Here is a 20,849-nt window from a genome sequence, read left to right as displayed (position 1 = left end):
GTCTGGGATAGCGCTACTAAAGCTGGTCTGGGATAGAGCTACTAAAGCTGGTCTGGGATAGAGCTACTAAAGCTGGTCTGGGATAGAGATACTAAAGCTGGTCTGGGATAGAGCTACTAAAGCTGGTCTGGGATAGAGCTACTAAAGCTGGTCTGGGATAGAGCTACTAAAGCTGGTCTGGGATAGCGCTACTAAAGCTGGTCTGGGATAGAGCTACTAAAGCTGGTCTGGGATAGCGCTACTAAAGCTGGTCTGGGATAGCGCTACTAAAGCTGGTCTGGGAGAGAGCTACTAAAGCTGGTCTGGGATAGAGCTACTAAAGCTGGTCTGGGATAGAATTACTAAAGCTGGTCTGGGATAGCGCTACTAAAGCTGGTCTGGGATAGCGCTACTAAAGCTGGTCTGGGATAGAGCTACTAAAGCTGGTCTGGGATAGAGCTACTAAAGCTGGTCTGGGATAGAGCTACTAAAGCTGGTCTGGGATAGAGCTACTAAAGCTGGTCTGGGATAGAGCTACTAAAGCTGGTCTGGGATAGAGCTACTAAAGCTGGTCTGGGATAGCGCTACTAAAGCTGGTCTGGGATAGCGCTACTAAAGCTGGTCTGGGATAGCGCTACTAAAGCTGGTCTGGGATAGAGCTACTAAAGCTGGTCTGGGATAGAGCTACTAAAGCTGGTCTGGGATAGAATTACTAAAGCTGGTCTGGGATAGCGCTACTAAAGCTGGTCTGGGATAGAGCTACTAAAGCTGGTCTGGGATAGAGCTACTAAAGCTGGTCTGGGATAGAGCTACTAAAGCTGGTCTGGGATAGCGCTACTAAAGCTGGTCTGGGATAAAGCTACTAAAGCTGGTCTGGGATAGCGCTACTAAAGCTGGTCTGGGATAGAGCTACTAAAGCTGGTCTGGGATAGCGCTACTAAAGCTGGTCTGGGATAGCGCTACTAAAGCTGGTCTGGGATAGAGCTACTAAAGCTGGTCTGGGATAGAGCTACTAAAGCTGGTCTGGGATAGAGATACTAAAGCTGGTCTGGGATAGAGCTACTAAAGCTGGTCTGGGATAGAGCTACTAAAGCTGGTCTGGGATAGAGCTACTAAAGCTGGTCTGGGATAGCGCTACTAAAGCTGGTCTGGGATAGAGCTACTAAAGCTGGTCTGGGATAGCGCTACTAAAGCTGGTCTGGGATAGCGCTACTAAAGCTGGTCTGGGAGAGAGCTACTAAAGCTGGTCTGGGATAGAGCTACTAAAGCTGGTCTGGGATAGAATTACTAAAGCTGGTCTGGGATAGCGCTACTAAAGCTGGTCTGGGATAGCGCTACTAAAGCTGGTCTGGGATAGAGCTACTAAAGCTGGTCTGGGATAGAGCTACTAAAGCTGGTCTGGGATAGAGCTACTAAAGCTGGTCTGGGATAGAGCTACTAAAGCTGGTCTGGGATAGAGCTACTAAAGCTGGTCTGGGATAGAGCTACTAAAGCTGGTCTGGGATAGCGCTACTAAAGCTGGTCTGGGATAGCGCTACTAAAGCTGGTCTGGGATAGCGCTACTAAAGCTGGTCTGGGATAGAGCTACTAAAGCTGGTCTGGGATAGAGCTACTAAAGCTGGTCTGGGATAGAATTACTAAAGCTGGTCTGGGATAGCGCTACTAAAGCTGGTCTGGGATAGAATTACTAAAGCTGGTCTGGGATAGAGCTACTAAAGCTGGTCTGGGATAGCGCTACTAAAGCTGGTCTGGGATAGCGCTACTAAAGCTGGTCTGGGATAGCGCTACTAAAGCTGGTCTGGGAGAGAGCTACTAAAGCTGGTCTGGGATAGAGCTACTAAAGCTGGTCTGGGATAGAATTACTAAAGCTGGTCTGGGATAGCGCTACTAAAGCTGGTCTGGGATAGAGCTACTAAAGCTGGTCTGGGATAGCGCTACTAAAGCTGGTCTGGGATAGAGCTACTAAAGCTGGTCTGGGATAGAGCTACTAAAGCTGGTCTGGGATAGAGCTACTAAAGCTGGTCTGGGATAGAGCTACTAAAGCTGGTCTGGGATAGAGCTACTAAAGCTGGTCTGGGATAGCGCTACTAAAGCTGGTCTGGGATAGCGCTACTAAAGCTGGTCTGGGATAGCGCTACTAAAGCTGGTCTGGGATAGCGCTACTAAAGCTGGTCTGGGATAGCGCTACTAAAGCTGGCCTGGGATAGCGCTACTAAAGCTGGTCTGGGATAGCGCTACTAAAGCTGGTCTGGGATAGCGCTACTAAAGCTGGTCTGGGATAGAGCTACTAAAGCTGGTCTGGGATAGAGCTACTAAAGCTGGTCTGGGATAGAATTACTAAAGCTGGTCTGGGATAGAATTACTAAAGCTGGTCTGGGATAGAGCTACTAAAGCTGGTCTGGGATAGCGCTACTAAAGCTGGTCTGGGATAGAGCTACTAAAGCTGGTCTGGGATAGAGCTACTAAAGCTGGTCTGGGATAGAGCTACTAAAGCCGGTCTGGGATAGAGCTACTAAAGCTGGTCTGGGATAGAGCTACTAAAGCTGGTCTGGGATAGCGCTACTAAAGCTGGTCTGGGATAGCGCTACTAAAGCTGGTCTGGGATAGCGCTACTAAAGCTGGTCTGGGATAGCGCTACTAAAGCTGGTCTGGGATAGAGCTACTAAAGCTGGTCTGGGATAGAATTACTAAAGCTGGTCTGGGATAGCGCTACTAAAGCTGGTCTGGGATAGAATTACTAAAGCTGGTCTGGGATAGAGCTACTAAAGCTGGTCTGGGATAGCGCTACTAAAGCTGGTCTGGGATAGAGCTACTAAAGCTGGTCTGGGATAGAGCTACTAAAGCTGGTCTGGGATAGAGCTACTAAAGCCGGTCTGGGATAGAGCTACTAAAGCTGGTCTGGGATAGAGCTACTAAAGCTGGTCTGGGATAGAGCTACTAAAGCCGGTCTGGGATAGCGCTACTAAAGCTGGTCTGGGATAGCGCTACTAAAGCTGGTCTGGGATAGCGCTACTAAAGCTGGTCTGGGATAGCGCTACTAAAGCTGGTCTGGGATAGAGCTACTAAAGCTGGTCTGGGATAGCGCTACTAAAGCTGGTCTGGGATAGAATTACTAAAGCTGGTCTGGGATAGCGCTACTAAAGCTGGTCTGGGATAGAGCTACTAAAGCTGGTCTGGGATAGAGCTACTAAAGCTGGTCTGGGATAGCGCTACTAAAGCTGGTCTGGGATAGCGCTACTAAAGCTGGTCTGTGATATTGCACTCAGATCACTGAGGGACAACTCTACTTAAAGAGGAGCTGTGCTGTAAAGCCTGGAAATGACTTGAACAGTGTTTTACTAGGGCTAAACTGTCTATCCTAAAGCAATGTTCAAGTACAAGCTCTGAGGCAGGAGAAAACAGACGCACTGTAGGCCAAACTCAGTTTTGGAAATACAAACCTACACTATCTGTGCTCATTTTGCACATCTCTCTACAGCACCCCCTGGAGGTCATGTCTCAGTAGTGCCTGGTGTTTTCCACTCCTCTCCCTGTTGAGTCCAGCTCTACGCCGGTGGTTCCTGATCTAATGCCTTTAGCAGCTGTTGTTGAGGAAAGGGAGAGGGGGACTTGTGACATATGGTCTGGTTAGAACAAAGAAAAGCATACTGAATACCACACGTTATAGTACAGCTGTTGCAACTGAAGCAGTTCTGCCAGTTTAGAATATTCTAATGCAGGGTTTTGTTAAACTATGGGTCGGGACCCAAAGTGGGCGCTGAGCATGCGAGAGGTGGGTCGCGAGATGTGAGTCAACATTTTAGAATCACACACTTTCTCACTTGGTTCTCGAGCTGAAAAAATCTGAAGAACCTCTGTTCTAATGTTATGTAAATGGCAAACTAAGAGGAGTTCATACATCACGTCCTTCAAATCAACGTTGTGCACTTTTATCATTGTACGCTGAATGAAGACAGACTCTGGTTCAATGATTAAGGCACCACTTAACATAACTTCAGCCAGTTTCAAGGTCATTAAGACTGTGTGGCAATAGTACGGGATGTGGCAGGAAGTGATGCGGGCGCTGGAGATAGGGCTGGGGGCTAGTGGGTCTGGGCAGGTGTGATGTATGTAGTCGTTTGTATGCGTTTATAAAATATCAAAATAAATTATTATTTAAAAAAAAAAGTATGGCTACCGCAGGTAAGAGTCAAATATTGCTATATAGACAGGCCTGCCCCTATACAGACTAAACTGTACAGACACTTTCTTGTCCACCGCCCTCCTCCGTATCTATGCTTCCGCCTGAAAGATGCATTTTGTTCAGGAGTAGGCTTGAGGAGCCCTCTAGTGGACGCTCCGAGAAACACCCAACAGAAGTACCAGGAAGTGATGCATTGGGTTTAACACGGTTAGCCTTTACAGAAATAAGGACTAAGATGACTTTGTAACTGATCTGAGGAGCACTTCATAGACGGCTTGGATTAACCGGTTTAGCCAGGTTTCAAACTTCGTTTCGTGACAATAAAAAAAGCCACGCTAAACAGAACAACCCGGACATGACACAGAGCGTTGGATGTGGAATTATTATCATGGTTTTATTCATATCATTGCTAATCCAAAAAAAGCTGACATTCAGCAACCGTTGAACATCGTAGCAACGAGAACAGAATAGGTCAAGAAGCAACACTACATTGGGTTTTAAAGTCCACACCATGCATTCAGCTCAAGAGTACAAGGGATGCAGTTTCACGTGTCGCGATAGCACGTCTATAGGGTAATTCATTTATCAATCACAGAGGTTTGAAGAACTCAGTGGCACCTTGCTTTACCAGAAAGACTTCTGGGAATCGTCGGTAGGACGTTATCAAATATCGAATAAATTGTTGTGTGGAAGACCTGAAAAGAAACTGCCAGTGCAGTGTAGCGTTAGTGAGATAACAAAACATCAAAAAGAAAGAGAAGTGTGTCAAATCCAAAGGAATGATGCAGGCCCCTTTTACTGTTCATTTGGACAGTACTGTAAATTGTGACCTTATTTTGGAGTACGGAGAACCAATCACAAATCAGGATTATTGGAGTTTGAGTTACCGGAGAGGGAGGGCTCAGGACTCTTTTCATTTGATTCACTGAGAAGAGAACCCAACCCTGCACAACATACCTTTCTATTGCCCTTCCACCCTGCACAACATACCCGTCTATTGCCCTTCTACCCTGCACAACATACCCGTCTATTGCCCTTCCACCCTGCACAACATACCCGTCTATTGCCCTTCCACCCTCCACAACATACCCGTCTATTGCCCTTCCACCCTGCACAACATACCCGTCTATTGCCCTTCCACCCTGCACATCATACCCGTCTATTGCCCTTCCAACATACCCGTCTATTGCCCTTCCACCCTGCACAACATACCCGTCTATTGCCCTTCCACCCTGCACAACATACCCGTCTATTGCCCTTCCACCCTGCACAACATACCCGTCTATTGCCCTTCTACCCTGCACAACATACCCGTCTATTGCCCTTCCACCCTGCACAACATACCCGTCTATTGCCCTTCCACCCTGCACAACATACCCGTCTATTGCCCTTCCACCCTGCACATCATACCCGTCTATTGCCCTTCCAACATACCCGTCTATTGCCCTTCCAACATACCCGTCTATTGCCCTTCCACCCTGCACAACATACCCGTCTATTGCCCTTCCACCCTGCACAACATACCCGTCTATTGCCCTTCCACCCTGCACAACATACCCGTCTATTGCCCTTCTACCCTGCACAACATACCCGTCTATTGCCCCTCCACTGTAATTCCAGTCAAGACCTAACATGGTCATTCCAGATCTACCATCAGCACAGACTGATGTGGCCCCCAGTCTAGTCAGGAGAATAGTATCTGACATAACAGGGTTAGTCATCATAGTTCACCGCCACACTCAGCCAAGCCTCAATCCTGCCTCCGTTTTGAAAAGCCCAATAATGACAACAACAAATCTTTAACTTTTTAATATACGCTGTGATCGAATCCCAAAACAATGGTTTTGTTTTTTTGAAGGTTTACGTGAAGATTGACACCCCAGACATTTATGTGGGGTGATATTGAGAGAAGCATGGGGTTTAGTTAAATGTTACAGCAACATGCTCATAGTGGACCAACTGACTCTTCACTCAGATGACACATTTAAGATCTGCTTTAAAGAGTTCTAGTTGAAGATGAGGGACAAAACCCCTGGTGGAGAACAGGAAACAGATGTGGTGTGTGTGTATGTGACAGAAAGCTAGGAGAAGTTTGAGGAGTGAGGGGTCTCGGTTGAAAGCTGTCCCACGGAGGTGCCATTAGCAGGACCAATGTGCGTGGACCCTCCTCCCCTGTCTTGTTGGACAGGGTCCAGTGAGGTCTGTTACTGAATGCCATCAGGGGGGTCTCTGGGGCTGGAGGTGGTACTGAATGCCATCAGGGCACAGAGTTCAACAGGTCTTGCAGGAAGAGGTCTGGGTCCGGAATGTCAGAGAGGAGTCCTGGAAACAGATTAAACAGAGTTAGTCTGAATCTCACACGTTGAGCTATACACCGTATGTAACATCTGTTTGGCAACACTGACCTACGACATCCAGGAACTCAGAGAAGGATTCAGCGGGCATGAGTTCATCCTGGTAGGTCTTGAGCACGCGCTCCGAGGCCTCGTACATGGGCATGTCGTTGTGTCGCACGTACTCTGCCAGCGAGAAGGACCAGCCTCCCTCCGTGTTACTGGTGGCCACTTTCTATAGAGGGGAAGAGGGGCGTGTTGAGCTGAACACTGCAGAAACCTAGTTCACACCCATGTTGTACAACTAATGAACAAAAAGGGTTGTGTTACAACAGCTATTTTTGTCTGCACAACTTTTTACACAACCGTTGTGTGATGTCTATGTAACGTTTTTGGTAGGATAACTCCCTCGTACCCTGAACATGTCATTGATGAGCTCCACCAGGCCCCAGAAGAGGAGAGGGGAGCGGTACACTGCATACTCCTTGGACTGTTTATCTGTGAGTCTGGAGAGAGAAGGAAGATTAAAAGAATTCCCAGATATACTGCAGCTAAATCCTGAAGACAATGATATTTAATCAACAGAGTGTATTTCTCAAAGAACAATCTTACAAATGACTACATTTGACTGATACAATTTAGTCAAGGTCGTGGGTTCATTTCTCACAGGGATCACAAAAATATATGGATTCAGTGAACCGCAAATGGATAAAAGCTGTGATAATTGGCAGAAGATTCTGCTAAATGGTATATAAAATGAAAATGAACAGAGTTCTGGAACGGTATCTTACTTGTTGGTGAAGACAGCGGAGACCTTGCGTGCGTGCACGGTGACGAGGAGCCTGCGTAGGAAGGTGAGGCGTGTGTTCATCCACTGTTCAGGAGACAGGATGTGCATGGCCAACACGGTGTAGTAGTGGGGACCGTCCACGTCATAGCTGCTCTCCACCCACTTCTCACACGGCTGCTCCAGGAAACACTGCAGGTTCTTCTCCTCACGACTAGTAGCCCGAGTACTGAGAGAAAACAAAGGAAGTGGTCAGGAACGGGTCACACCGAATGGAGAGTCACACACAAATTAACAAGATGTTCGGTAATAATTCACAAGATAAAGAAAGTTATAAGGAGAGAGAGAGGAAGGAGAGAGAGAGAGAGAGGAAGGGGAGAGAGAGAGAGAGACAGAGAGAGAGAGAGAGACAGAGAGAGAGAGAGAGAGGAAGGAGAGAGAGACAGAGGAAGGAGAGAGAGAGAGAGAGAGAGACAGAGGGAGAGAGAGAGACAGAGACAGAGAGAGAGAGAGACAGAGGGACAGAGAAGGGAAACAGAGTATGTAATGTCAAATCTCCATACGTGTTGAGGACGTAGAGCACGGTGTGGATGATGTAAGGGATGAGGTGGATGTTGCTCTCCCGTCCTCCCCCTCCTGTGTCCACGCTGAAGGACTGCTCCATGGCGAAGCGCAGGAACAGGAGCTTGGTGTCGTGGATGTTCAGCTGGTAGGTGGGCTCTCTCTGCCCCGTACACTCCTGCAGATAAGTGTTGTGCCTGGGAGAGAGAGAGAGAGATTAGTAATAAGGATGGATGTTCAGCTGGTAGGTGGGTGTCTCTGGCTCCTACAGATATGTGTTGTTTCTTGGGGTTGGGAGGAGAGATGTTTGATAGGAAATAGTTTGGGAAAGGTTTGTGTGTGCTAGAACTGATGAAGAAATTAAATGAAATTCCTATTCATAACACTGGTTTTGGTCATTATTATTTCATCAAGTTAATTAGAGCGTATCTTTTGATTGCCGATGTTCTGAAACGGTGAGATGCAACCTGTCCTGAACTAGTGCAACAACAGAGGTGTTTATTCGTTTTGCTGTGCCCTACTGAACACGATGAACTTGCTGTGTGCCATTACCTGGCCAGGCATGTGGCGAAGGCTGATTCTGGGACGTGAGGCCCCCAGACAGGAAGCAGTCCATTGCACTTGGTGTTGGCGTTCTGCAACGCAGCACTCTCCCACTCCTCCCGCCCCCGAGCAAGCCTGAGAGAGGACAAAGACAGTATTCGATTCTGAGCATGTTCCAAGCTTGACCAGCAGAGGAGAGAGACGGAGTACCCACACACAACTACAGCACATGTGTACCTGACAGCAGCGAGGTGGCAGTCGTAGTGGACTATGTTAAAGTGCGACACAGTGCTGTATCCCTGCTGCTTGCGGGGTTTGTTCTCAAAGTCCTCCAGGGCCGTGCGTTTCGTAAAGGTGTAGATCCCCAGCACCTTGGTGGGCTGGGAGAACAGAAGGTGAGGCAATACTCCAAGATGCATTGAAATATAACCGACACACGAAGAAAGGCTTACATTTGGAATAATGTAAGCCTTTTTTACCTGGAACTTGTATCCCTCTCTACAGATGCAGCAGGTCAGTCCTGGCTCCTCTATCAACTCCTCCATCTGCTTCAACAACGACGTCTTGGTCACCACCTGGCCTTTTTCATTGGTCTGAAACGGCGGAATAACAGCCAATCAACAACCTGGGTTAGCTTCAGCCAATCAACAACCTGGGTTAGCGTCAGTAGTTAGTAAACTTCCAGTACATGCAGCGCCTTCAGAGAGTATTCATACCCCTTGACTTTTGTGTTACAGCCTGAATTAAAAATTGATTCAATTGTGATTTTGTGTCACTGGCCTACACACAATACCCCATAATGTCAAAGTGGAATTACGTTTTAGAACATTTTGCAAATTAATTAAAAATGAAAAGTATTCAACCCCTTTGCTTTGATAAGCCTAATTAAAGTAAACATTTGCTTAAGTCACATAATAAGTTGCATGGACTCCCTCTGTGTGCAATAATGGTGTTTAACATGATTTTTGAATGACTACTTCATCTCTGTATCCCACAAATACAATTATCTGTCAGGTCCCTCAGTCGAGCACTGAATTTCATACACAGATTCAACCACAAAGACCAGGGAGGTTTTCCAACGCCTCACAAAGAAGGGCCCCTATTGATAGAGAGCCAACAGAGAACAGCCTTTTCAAATAAACCACAAATAACCTATTGTAAATGAGTAGGCTACATATCTCAGGGGTTTCAATACAGCTACTGAATGCCTCTGGACCCTCTATCATCTCTTACTTCCAGTGTTCTAGTGTCCCCTGAGCCTACCTCCCCCTACCTACCAGACCCAGTCAGTAACCTACCATCATGCCCAGTGTCCCCAGAGCCTACCTCCCCCTACCTACCTACCTACCAGACCCAGTCAGTAACCTACCGTCATGCCCAGTGTCCCCAGAGCCTACCTCCCCCTACCTACCTACCAGACCCAGTCAGTAACCTACCGTCATGCCCAGTGTCCCCAGAGCCTACCTCCCCCTACCTACCTACCAGACCCAGTCAGTAACCCAGTGTCCCCAGAGCCTACCTCCCCCTACCTACCTACCAGACCCAGTCAGTAACCTACCATCATGACCAGTGTCCCCAGAGCCTACCTCCCCCTACCTACCAGACCCAGTCAGTAACCTACCGTCATGCCCAGTGTCCCCAGAGCCTACCTCCCCCTACCTACCTACCTACCAGACCCAGTCAGTAACCCAGTGTCCCCAGAGCCTACCTCCCCCTACCTACCAGACCCAGTCAGTAACCTACCATCATGCCCAGTGTCCCCAGAGCCTACCTCCCCCTACCTACCTACCTACCAGACCCAGTCAGTAACCTACCATCATGCCCAGTGTCCCCAGAGCCTACCTCCCCCTACCTACCTACCTACCAGACCCAGTCAGTAACCCAGTGTCCCCAGAGCCTACCTCCCCCTACCTACCTACCTACCAGACCCAGTCAGTAACCCAGTGTCCCCAGAGCCTACCTCCCCCTACCTACCAGACCCAGTCAGTAACCTACCATCATGCCCAGTGTCCCCAGAGCCTACCTCCCCCTACCTACCTACCTACCAGACCCAGTCAGTAACCTACCATCATGCCCAGTGTCCCCAGAGCCTACCTCCCCCTACCTACCTACCTACCAGACCCAGTCAGTAACCCAGTGTCCCCAGAGCCTACCTCCCCCTACCTACCTACCTACCAGACCCAGTCAGTAACCCAGTGTCCCCAGAGCCTACCTCCCCCTACCTACCAGACCCAGTCAGTAACCTACCATCATGCCCAGTGTCCCCAGAGCCTACCTCCCCCTACCTACCTACCAGACCCAGTCAGTAACCTACCATCATGCCCAGTGTCCCCAGAGCCTACCTCCCCCTACCTACCTACCAGACCCAGTCAGTAACCTACCATCATGCCCAGTGTCCCCAGAGCCTACCTCCCCCTACCTACCTACCAGACCCAGTCAGTAACCTACCATCATGCCCAGTGTCCCCAGAGCCTACCTCCCCCTACCTACCAGACCCAGTCAGTAACCTACCATCATGCCCAGTGTCCCCAGAGCCTACCTCCCCCTACCTACCTACCAGACCCAGTCAGTAACCTACCATCATGCCCAGTGTCCCCAGAGCCTACCTCCCCCTACCTACCTACCAGACCCAGTCAGTAACCTACCATCATGCCCAGTGTCCCCAGAGCCTACCTCCCCCTACCTACCAGACCCAGTCAGTAACCTACCATCATGCCCAGTGTCCCCAGAGCCTACCTCCCCCTACCTACCTACCAGACCCAGTCAGTAACCTACCATCATGCCCAGTGTCCCCAGAGCCTACCTCCCCCTACCTACCAGACCCAGACAGTAACCTACCATCATGCCCAGTGTCCCCAGAGCCTACCTCCCCCTACCTACCAGACCCAGTCAGTAACCTACCATCATGCCCAGTGTCCCCAGAGCCTACCTCCCCCTACCTACCTACCAGACCCAGTCAGTAACCTACCATCATGCCCAGTGTCCCCAGAGCCTACCTCCCCCTACCTACCTACCAGACCCAGTCAGTAACCTACCATCATGCCCAGTGTCCCCAGAGCCTACCTCCCCATACCTACCAGACCCAGTCAGTAACCTACCATCATGCCCAGTGTCCCCAGAGCCTACCTCCCCCTACCTACCTACCAGACCCAGTCAGTAACCTACCATCATGCCCAGTGTCCCCAGAGCCTACCTCCCCCTACCTACCAGACCCAGTCAGTAACCTACCATCATGCCCAGTGTCCCCAGAGCCTACCTCCCCCTACCTACCAGACCCAGTCAGTAACCTACCATCATGCCCAGTGTCCCCAGAGCCTACCTCCCCCTACCTACCAGACCCAGACAGTAACCTACCATCATGCCCAGTGTCCCCAGAGCCTACCTCCCCCTACCTACCAGACCCAGTCAGTAACCTACCATCATGCCCAGTGTCCCCAGAGCCTACCTCCCCCTACCTACCTACCAGACCCAGTCAGTAACCTACCATCATGCCCAGTGTCCCCAGAGCCTACCTCCCCCTACCTACCTACCAGACCCAGTCAGTAACCTACCATCATGCCCAGTGTCCCCAGAGCCTACCTCCCCCTACCTACCTACCAGACCCAGTCAGTAACCTACCATCATGCCCAGTGTCCCCAGAGCCTACCTCCCCCTACCTACCAGACCCAGTCAGTAACCTACCATCATGCCCAGTGTCCCCAGAGCCTACCTCCCCCTACCTACCTACCAGACCCAGTCAGTAACCTACCATCATGCCCAGTGTCCCCAGAGCCTACCTCCCCCTACCTACCTACCTACCAGACCCAGTCAGTAACCTACCATCATGCCCAGTGTCCCCAGAGCCTACCTCCCCCTACCTACCTACCAGACCCAGTCAGTAACCTACCATCATGCCCAGTGTCCCCAGAGCCTACCTCCCCCTACCTACCAGACCCAGACAGTAACCTACCATCATGCCCAGTGTCCCCAGAGCCTACCTCCCCCTACCTACCTACCAGACCCAGTCAGTAACCTACCGTCATGCCCAGTGTCCCCAGAGCCTACCTCCCCCTACCTACCTACCAGACCCAGTCAGTAACCTACCATCATGCCCAGTGTCCCCAGAGCCTACCTCCCCCTACCTACCTACCTACCAGACCCAGTCAGTAACCTACCATCATGCCCAGTGTCCCCAGAGCCTACCTCCCCCTACCTACCAGACCCAGTCAGTAACCTACCATCATGCCCAGTGTCCCCAGATCCTACCTCCCCCTACCTACCTACCAGACCCAGTCAGTAACCTACCATCATGCCCAGTGTCCCCAGAGCCTACCTCCCCCTACCTACCAGACCCAGTCAGTAACCTACCGTCATGCCCAGTGTCCCCAGAGCCTACCTCCCCCTACCTACCAGACCCAGTCAGTAACCTACCATCATGCCCAGTGTCCCCAGAGCCTACCTCCCCCTACCTACCTACCAGACCCAGTCAGTAACCTACCATCATGCCCAGTGTCCCCAGAGCCTACCTCCCCCTACCTACCTACCAGACCCAGTCAGTAACCTACCATCATGCCCAGTGTCCCCAGAGCCTACCTCCCCCTACCTACCAGACCCAGTCAGTAACCTACCATCATGCCCAGTGTCCCCAGAGCCTACCTCCCCCTACCTACCAGACCCAGTCAGTAACCTACCATCATGCCCAGTGTCCCCAGAGCCTACCTCCCCCTACCTACCTACCTACCAGACCCAGACAGTAACCTACCATCATGCCCAGTGTCCCCAGAGCCTACCTCCCCCTACCTACCTACCTACCAGACCCAGACAGTAACCTACCGTCATGCCCAGTGTCCCCAGAGCTTTCTGTCTCATAGCCATGGCCATGCGTTTCTTCTCAGCCCGTGTCTCCCTGCGAGCAGCGTCGATCTTCAGGTTGACCTCGGCGTGCTCCCTCAGCGCCTCCAGAAGGTTCTCTGCCAGCGTCCCAATGCCCTCGTCACTAGACACCTGCTCCAGCTTGTGAAGGTTAGTGATGGAGTCTGTCCCTATCAGCATCTGGAGAGAGGGAGGGAGAGCGAGACGGCCGAGAGGGGTGTTCAGAAAAGTTTAGCACGGGCAGGAAATCTTAACACTAAACCATATACATAATTCCCTCAATAAAAAGATGTTTGTTAATTTGTTTCAAACCGTTTTGCTAGGGTGTGCCCCAGGTGTGTACCTGTGTAGGAGGGTGCTGGGTGGCCAGGCCTCTGAGAAGTCTGAGGATGAAGGGTAAAGCTGGACGAGACAGGAACTTCTTCCACACGTCCGCATCCAGACTGGAAGGTAGGAGAGGAGAGAGGTCAGTGTCGTTTAGCATACTGCACAGAGGAGAGGTCAGTGTCGTTTAGCATACTGCACAGAGGAGAGGTCAGTGTCGTTTAGCATACTGTACAGAGGAGAGAGGTCAGTGTCGTTTAGCATACTGTACACAGAGGAGAGGTCAGTGTCGTTTAGCATACTGTACACAGAGGAGAGAGGTCAGTGTCGTTTGCATACTGCACAGAGGAGAGGTCAGTGTCGTTTAGCATACTGCACAGAGGAGAGGTCAGTGTCGTTTAGCATACTGTACAGAGGAGAGGTCAGTGTCGTTTAGCATACTGTACACAGAGGAGAGGTCAGTGTCGTTTAGCATACTGTACAGAGGAGAGAGGTCAGTGTCGTTTAGCATACTGTACAGAGGAGAGGTCAGTGTCGTTTAGCATACTGTACAGAGGAGAGGTCAGTGTCGTTTAGCATACTGCACAGAGGAGAGGTCAGTGTCGTTTAGCATACTGCACAGAGGAGAGGTCAGTGTCGTTTAGCATACTGCACAGAGGAGAGGTCAGTGTCGTTTAGCATACTGCACAGAGGAGAGGTCAGTGTCGTTTAGCATACTGTACAGAGGAGAGAGGTCAGTGTCGTTTAGCATACTGTACACAGAGGAGAGAGGTCAGTGTCGTTTAGCATACTGTACACAGAGGAGAGAGGTCAGTGTCGTTTGCATACTGCACAGAGGAGAGGTCAGTGTCGTTTAGCATACTGCACAGAGGAGAGGTCAGTGTCGTTTAGCATACTGTACAGAGGAGAGGTCAGTGTCGTTTAGCATACTGTACACAGAGGAGAGGTCAGTGTCGTTTAGCATACTGTACAGAGGAGAGAGGTCAGTGTCGTTTAGCATACTGTACAGAGGAGAGGTCAGTGTCGTTTAGCATACTGTACAGAGGAGAGGTCAGTGTCGTTTAGCATACTGCACAGAGGAGAGGTCAGTGTCGTTTAGCATACTGCACAGAGGAGAGGTCAGTGTCGTTTAGCATACTGCACAGAGGAGAGGTCAGTGTCGTTTAGCATACTGCACAGAGGAGAGGTCAGTGTCGTTTAGCATACTGCACAGAGGAGAGGTCAGTGTCGTTTAGCATACTGCACAGAGGAGAGGTCAGTGTCGTTTAGCATACTGCACAGAGGAGAGGTCAGTGTCGTTTAGCATACTGCACAGAGGAGAGGTCAGTGTCGTTTAGCATACTGCACAGAGGAGAGGTCAGTGTCGTTTAGCATACTGTACAGAGGAGAGGTCAGTGTCGTTTAGCATACTGTACAGAGAGGTCAGTGTCGTTTAGCATACTGCACAGAGGAGAGGTCAGTGTCGTTTAGCATACTGCACAGAGGAGAGGTCAGTGTCGTTTAGCATACTGCACAGAGGAGAGGTCAGTGTCGTTTAGCATACTGAACAGAGGAGAGGTCAGTGTCGTTTAGCATACTGAACAGAGGAGAGGTCAGTGTCGTTTAGCATACTGTAAAGAGGAGAGGTCAGTGTCGTTTAGCATACTGTAAAGAGGAGAGGTCAGTGTCGTTTAGCATACTGTACAGAGGAGAGAGGTCAGTGTCGTTTAGCATACTGTACACAGAGGAGAGGTCAGTGTCGTTTAGCATACTGTAAAGAGGAGAGGTCAGTGTCGTTTAGCATACTGTACAGAGGAGAGGTCAGTGTCGTTTAGCATACTGTACAGAGGAGAGGTCAGTGTCGTTTAGCATACTGCACAGAGGAGAGGTCAGTGTCGTTTAGCATACTGTACAGAGGAGAGGTCAGTGTCGTTTAGCATACTGTACAGAGGAGAGGTCAGTGTCGTTTAGCATACTGCACAGAGGAGAGGTCAGTGTCGTTTAGCATACTGTACAGAGAGGTCAGTGTCGTTTAGCATACTGTACACAGAGGAGAGAGGTCAGTGACGTTTAGCATACTGTACAGAGGAGAGGTCAGTGTCGTTTAGCATACTGCACAGAGGAGAGGTCAGTGTCGTTTAGCATACTGTACACAGAGGAGAGAGGTCAGTGTCGTTTAGCATACTGCACAGAGGAGAGGTCTGTGTCGTTTAGCATACTGTACAGAGGAGAGGTCAGTGACGTTTAGCATACTGTAAAGAGGAGAGGTCAGTGTTGTTTAGCATACTGTAAAGAGGAGAGATCAGTGTCGTTTAGCATACTGTAAAGAGGAGAGGTCAGTGTCGTTTAGCATACTGCACAGAGGAGAGTGTTCAGTGTCGTTTAGCATACTGCACAGAGGAGAGGTCAGTGACGTTTAGCATACTACACAGAGGAGAGGTCAGTGACGTTTAGCATACTGCACAGAGGAGAGGTCAGTGACGTTCAGCATACTGTACAGAGGTGAGGTCAGTGTCGTTTAGCATACTGTACAGAGGAGAGGTCAGTGTCATTTAGCATACTGTAAAGAGGAGAGGTCAGTGTCGTTTAGCATACTGTACAGAGGAGAGGTCAGTGTCGTTTAGCATACTGCACAGAGGAGAGGTCAGTGTCGTTTAGCATACTGTAAAGAGGAGAGGTCAGTGTCTTTTAGCATACTGTACAGAGGAGAGGTCAGTGTCGTTTAGCATACTGTAAAGAGGAGAGGTCAGTGTCGTTTAGCATACTGTACAGAGGAGAGGTCAGTGTCGTTTAGCATACTGTACAGAGGAGAGGTCAGTGTCGTTTAGCATACTGTACAGAGGAGAGGTCAGTGTCGTTTAGCATACTGTAAAGAGGAGAGGTCAGTGTCGTTTAGCATACTGTACAGAGGAGAGGTCAGTGTCGTTTAGCATACTGCACAGAGGAGAGGTCAGTGTCGTTTAGCATACTGTACAGAGGAGAGGTCAGTGTCGTTTAGCATACTGCAGAGGAGAGGTCAGTGTCGTTTAGCATACTGCACAGAGGAGAGGTCAGTGTCGTTTAGCATACTGTACAGAGGAGAGGTCAGTGTCGTTTAGCATACTGTACAGAGGAGAGGTCAGTGACGTTTAGCATACTGCACAGAGGAGAGGTCAGTGTCGTTTAGCATACTGAACAGAGGAGAAGTCAGTGACGTTTAGCATACTGTACAGAGGAGAGGTCAGTGTCGTTTAGCATACTGCACAGAGGAGAGGTCAGTGACGTTTAGCATACTGTACAGAGGAGAGGTTAGTGTCGTTTAGCATACTGTACAGAGGAGAGGTCAGTGACGTTTAGCATACTGCACAGAGGAGAGGTCAGTGTCGTTTAGCATACTGAACAGAGGAGAGGTCAGTGTCGTTTAGCATACTGCACAGAGGAGAGGTCAGTGTCGTTTAGCATACTGCACAGAGGAGAGGTCAGTGACGTTTAGCATACTGTACAGAGGAGAGGTCAGTGACGTTTAGCATACTGTACAGAGGAGAGGTCAGTGTCGTTTAGCATACTGCACAGAGCCCTCATTGCAGTCATTTTATAAATATTGATTTGAAGATATAAGTTAAGTACTTTACTGAATTAAATCCTTTTTTGATATACTATTTTTTCTTTATTTTGCAAATATTTTTTTGATCAGTGTTTAGAAAGATGACTGAACTCAAATTACATCGCAGAAAAGCCCTAGCCTGGTCCCAGATCTGTTTTGAGTTGTATAGACAAATCCTGTGAGCATTGCCATACCAAAACAAAAAAACGGTTGCCTTAGGAAGGGCTCTAACTGAAATACACGTAATCGCTAGGTTTTGTGATCAGTGTTTAAGGTAACAGGGATCCAATCACACAGCATACTTTTTGGCGTTGGGGATGTGTTTCTTCATGTAGTCCAGGGCACTCTGTGTGATGCCTTTCTGCAGTATCAGGTCTTTGAGTTGGTGTCCGTTGCTGTTGTTCTTGATGCCAGCAGTGATCTTACAGAAGCAGTCTATGAAGACCTTATCGTCGGCACTGTGCTCCTCGTCGTACCTGGAAACACACCGGGACAAAAGGTTCAGACGTCACGGACATCATGTGAATAAAACCAACACTTCTAAAGAAAGGCAAATACACACTTTACTATACCCAAACCCAGTTAGGGTTTATCCCCCCCTTTAAAACCAGTGAGGCGGCTCCATACTTGTCGAAGCTGCAGCATGGTTTGAATCTCTCCACTAGGATCCTCATCTTCTCCAGTTCTCCAAAGGACAGGTACGGTATGATGCGTAGGAGACCCTGCAGAACACTGGGGTTGGAACGGACAAACGGAGTGTTGATCTGATCCAGCAGCATCACCAGCTGGTCCTTGTCCCCTGTCAACAACAGGTTACCCTGGGGAGAGAGGCAACATACTTTAGCTTCATGGAACAACAATCTAGGGGGGAAACAAGAGATGTGAGAATTGTACTTTTAGTTGTTTGGAGCCACCAAATGATTATTTCATTTGAAAACATTTGACAGTGCAAGCAGCCAGATGAGATAATGTTTTAATGTAAAAAATCAGACTTGGTCTAAACAGCTCTTGGATGGAACATTCTTTTGTTCTATGTATTGTTTGACCAGGATAGTCCACTTCGCGAAACACACTCATAACGGTTTCCAAGGGAACAGACAGTTTATTATTCCGGATATTCCTCCCGTGCCGACAGCCTCAGTCTCACCTTGTCCTCTGAGATCTCAGCGTTGGCCTCATCCAGAATGATCTCCATAATGCTGAGGACCTGCTCCGCTATCGACGCCCCTCCACTGTCCTTACTCTCCTGCTCCGCAACCAACGCCTACAGAGAAAAAACAAACATGGCCACGCTCTGGTCAAAATTCCACTTACATCTATTTTTCCCCAATAACAAAAACATATAGTCTGAATTGTGCATCTTGTATCTGCATCACATCATATCACAAGGTTACATTACATCCTCTCTATGAACGTAGCTTAGTGGTTAAGAGCGTTGTGCCAGTAACCGAAAGGTCGCTGGTTCTAATCCCCGAGCCGACTAGTTGAAAAATCTGTCGATGTGCCCTTAAGCAAGGCACTTAACCCTAATTGCTCCTGTAAGTTGTTCTGGATAAGAGCGTCTGCTAAAATGACTAAAAAATAATAATAATAAAAAAAAAAACTGAGTGTACAAAACATTAAGAACACCTTCCTAATATTGAGTTGTACCCCCTTTTGCCCTCAGAACAGCCTCAATTCGTCAGAGCATGGACTACAAGGTGTCGAAAGCGTTCCACAGGGATGCTGGCCCATGTTGACTCCAATGATTCACACAGTTGTGTCAAGTTCTCTGGAAGTCCTTTGGGTGGTGGACCATTGTTGATCCACACGGGAAACTGTTGAGCGTGAAAAACCCAGCACCGCTGCAGTTCTTGATACATTCAAACCGGTGCGCCTGGCACCTACTACCATACCCCTTTCAAAGTCTCTTAAATCTTTTGTCTTGCCCATTCACCCTCTAAATGGCACGCATACACAATCCATATCTCAATTGTCTCAAGGCTTAAAAATCCTATCTTTAACCTGTCTCCTCCCCTTCATCTACACTGATTGAAGTGGATTTAACAAGTGACATCAATAAGGGATCATAGCTTTCACCTGGTCAGTCTATGTCATGGTGTTCCTAATGTTTTGTACACTCAGTACTGAATGAGGTGGCATAAATGAAACAGCCTGCTTGGACAGACAGGGCAACGTCATTTAGTCCTCACCAGGTTGAGTGTGCCCAGCATGACGTTGAGCGTGTTCATCTCTGGTTTGACCAGCTGCTGTCTGTTGATCTTCACCTTTACACAGTAACTGAACAGCTTCAGCAGGACCTGGGAGGGGACAGGGACGGTGGTGTTATACGGTTCACTGATTCTTTCATACATCACTACATTTTTCAGCTTCTCCGATGACTGTTAGTAAGTACAGTATGTGTCAAATAAATAATAAAATGTTAGTAACAAGAGTCTGACTACAATGTAAACGTTGTGTTTCCTCAAATAAATAACTAAACAGAACAAATAGCTAATGGAGTGAGTATCCATTCCATGTACTACTCACAGTGAGCAGGTGTCTTCCCTGTTTGAAGTCCCTGATGCCAGACAGTCTGCTGAGCATACACTCCAGCCCTCCACACTGAGCCATCACCCCTGCCATCTTATAGACCTCCTCCTCATCCTCCTCTTCCTCTGTGGTAGAGTCCAGGGACTCTACAAACTCCTCGGTAGCGTCGCCAAGGAGACCCCTCATACGATAGATTATCCTCATTGGCTCTCCCTGACGGACAAAACAAACCGGGTTAACGCTCTTCACAAACAAGCCTAGACAACCTCAAACCACTGTTTGGAAAAATCCAGTTGGACAATAAATAGTGAAGAGTTAGTCACCTCGTTGGTAGGGCACCACACCTTCTTGTAAACCTCAGCCACAGGCAGGTCCAAACTGATGATCTTGTTGTTCACCAGAAGCTAGAAGAAAGAAATACACAGGAGACCATTACACATTAGGTGGAGAACAGTCCCCCCATCTTCTTCTTGTTTCAGTTCAGGACAGCAATCCCCAACAGCACAGCAAAACATCACGTTTTGTGCAATAATAGACAGTGTCTTGGACAAAAAGCAGTTAGCCCAGTGTTGTAGGTACAGGATAACTGTACTGAACACCCAACAAGGTAGGTACTAGGTACGGAGTCTCTTCCCTTCCTCCACTGTCATATCCTCTAGCAGGGCCACCAGGTCACAGTCCTGACAGAGCTTCCACCACCGCCACCACTACCACCACCACCACCACCACTACTACTGCTACTGCTACTGCTACATTATTACCTCCATACCACTGTCGTCCTCTAGCAGGGCCACCAGGTCACAGTCCTGACAGAGCTTCCACCACCACCACCACCACTACCACTACCACCACCACTACTACTGCTACTGCTACTGCTACATTATTACCTCCATACCACTGTCGTCCTCTAGCAGGGCCACCAGGTCACAGTCCTGACAGAGCTTCCACCACCACCACCACCACCACCACCACCACCACCACTACCACTACCACTACCACTACCACTACCACCACTACTACTGCTACATTATTACCTCCATACCACTGTCGTCCTCTAGCAGGGCCACCAGGTCACAGTCCTGACAGAGCTTCCACCACCACCACCACCTCCACCACCACCTCCACCACCACCACCACCACCACTACTACTACTACTACATTCTACACCACCACCACCACCACCACCACTACTAC

General features: G+C 49.1%; 1 protein-coding gene across 1 annotated transcript in view; it reads right to left on the bottom strand.

Annotated features, from left to right (window-relative positions):
• Positions 1-4,535: 4,535 nt before the first annotated feature.
• Positions 4,536-20,849, bottom strand: part of LOC311150242 (E3 ubiquitin-protein ligase UBR4-like) — a 147,352-nt gene continuing 131,038 nt past the window's right edge. The window contains exons 90-105 of the mRNA XM_084187618.1: positions 19,979-20,059; positions 19,653-19,868; positions 19,316-19,423; positions 18,271-18,387; positions 17,751-17,941; positions 17,426-17,599; positions 13,581-13,680; positions 13,199-13,417; positions 8,866-8,979; positions 8,624-8,766; positions 8,396-8,521; positions 7,846-8,040; positions 7,287-7,511; positions 6,911-7,001; positions 6,568-6,730; positions 4,536-6,484 (exon numbers count right to left, since the gene is read on the bottom strand). Coding sequence (XP_084043744.1) covers positions 6,420-6,484; positions 6,568-6,730; positions 6,911-7,001; positions 7,287-7,511; positions 7,846-8,040; positions 8,396-8,521; positions 8,624-8,766; positions 8,866-8,979; positions 13,199-13,417; positions 13,581-13,680; positions 17,426-17,599; positions 17,751-17,941; positions 18,271-18,387; positions 19,316-19,423; positions 19,653-19,868; positions 19,979-20,059 — 2,328 coding nt within the window. The 3' untranslated portion in view covers positions 4,536-6,419. The remainder of the gene's footprint in view (positions 6,485-6,567; positions 6,731-6,910; positions 7,002-7,286; positions 7,512-7,845; positions 8,041-8,395; positions 8,522-8,623; positions 8,767-8,865; positions 8,980-13,198; positions 13,418-13,580; positions 13,681-17,425; positions 17,600-17,750; positions 17,942-18,270; positions 18,388-19,315; positions 19,424-19,652; positions 19,869-19,978; positions 20,060-20,849) is intronic.

Source organism: Coregonus lavaretus (genome assembly GCF_964263955.1).
Source record: "Coregonus lavaretus genome assembly, chromosome: 22".
Classification (NCBI taxonomy): Eukaryota; Metazoa; Chordata; class Actinopteri; order Salmoniformes; family Salmonidae; genus Coregonus; species Coregonus lavaretus.
This window is presented reverse-complemented; position numbering and strand designations above follow the sequence as displayed.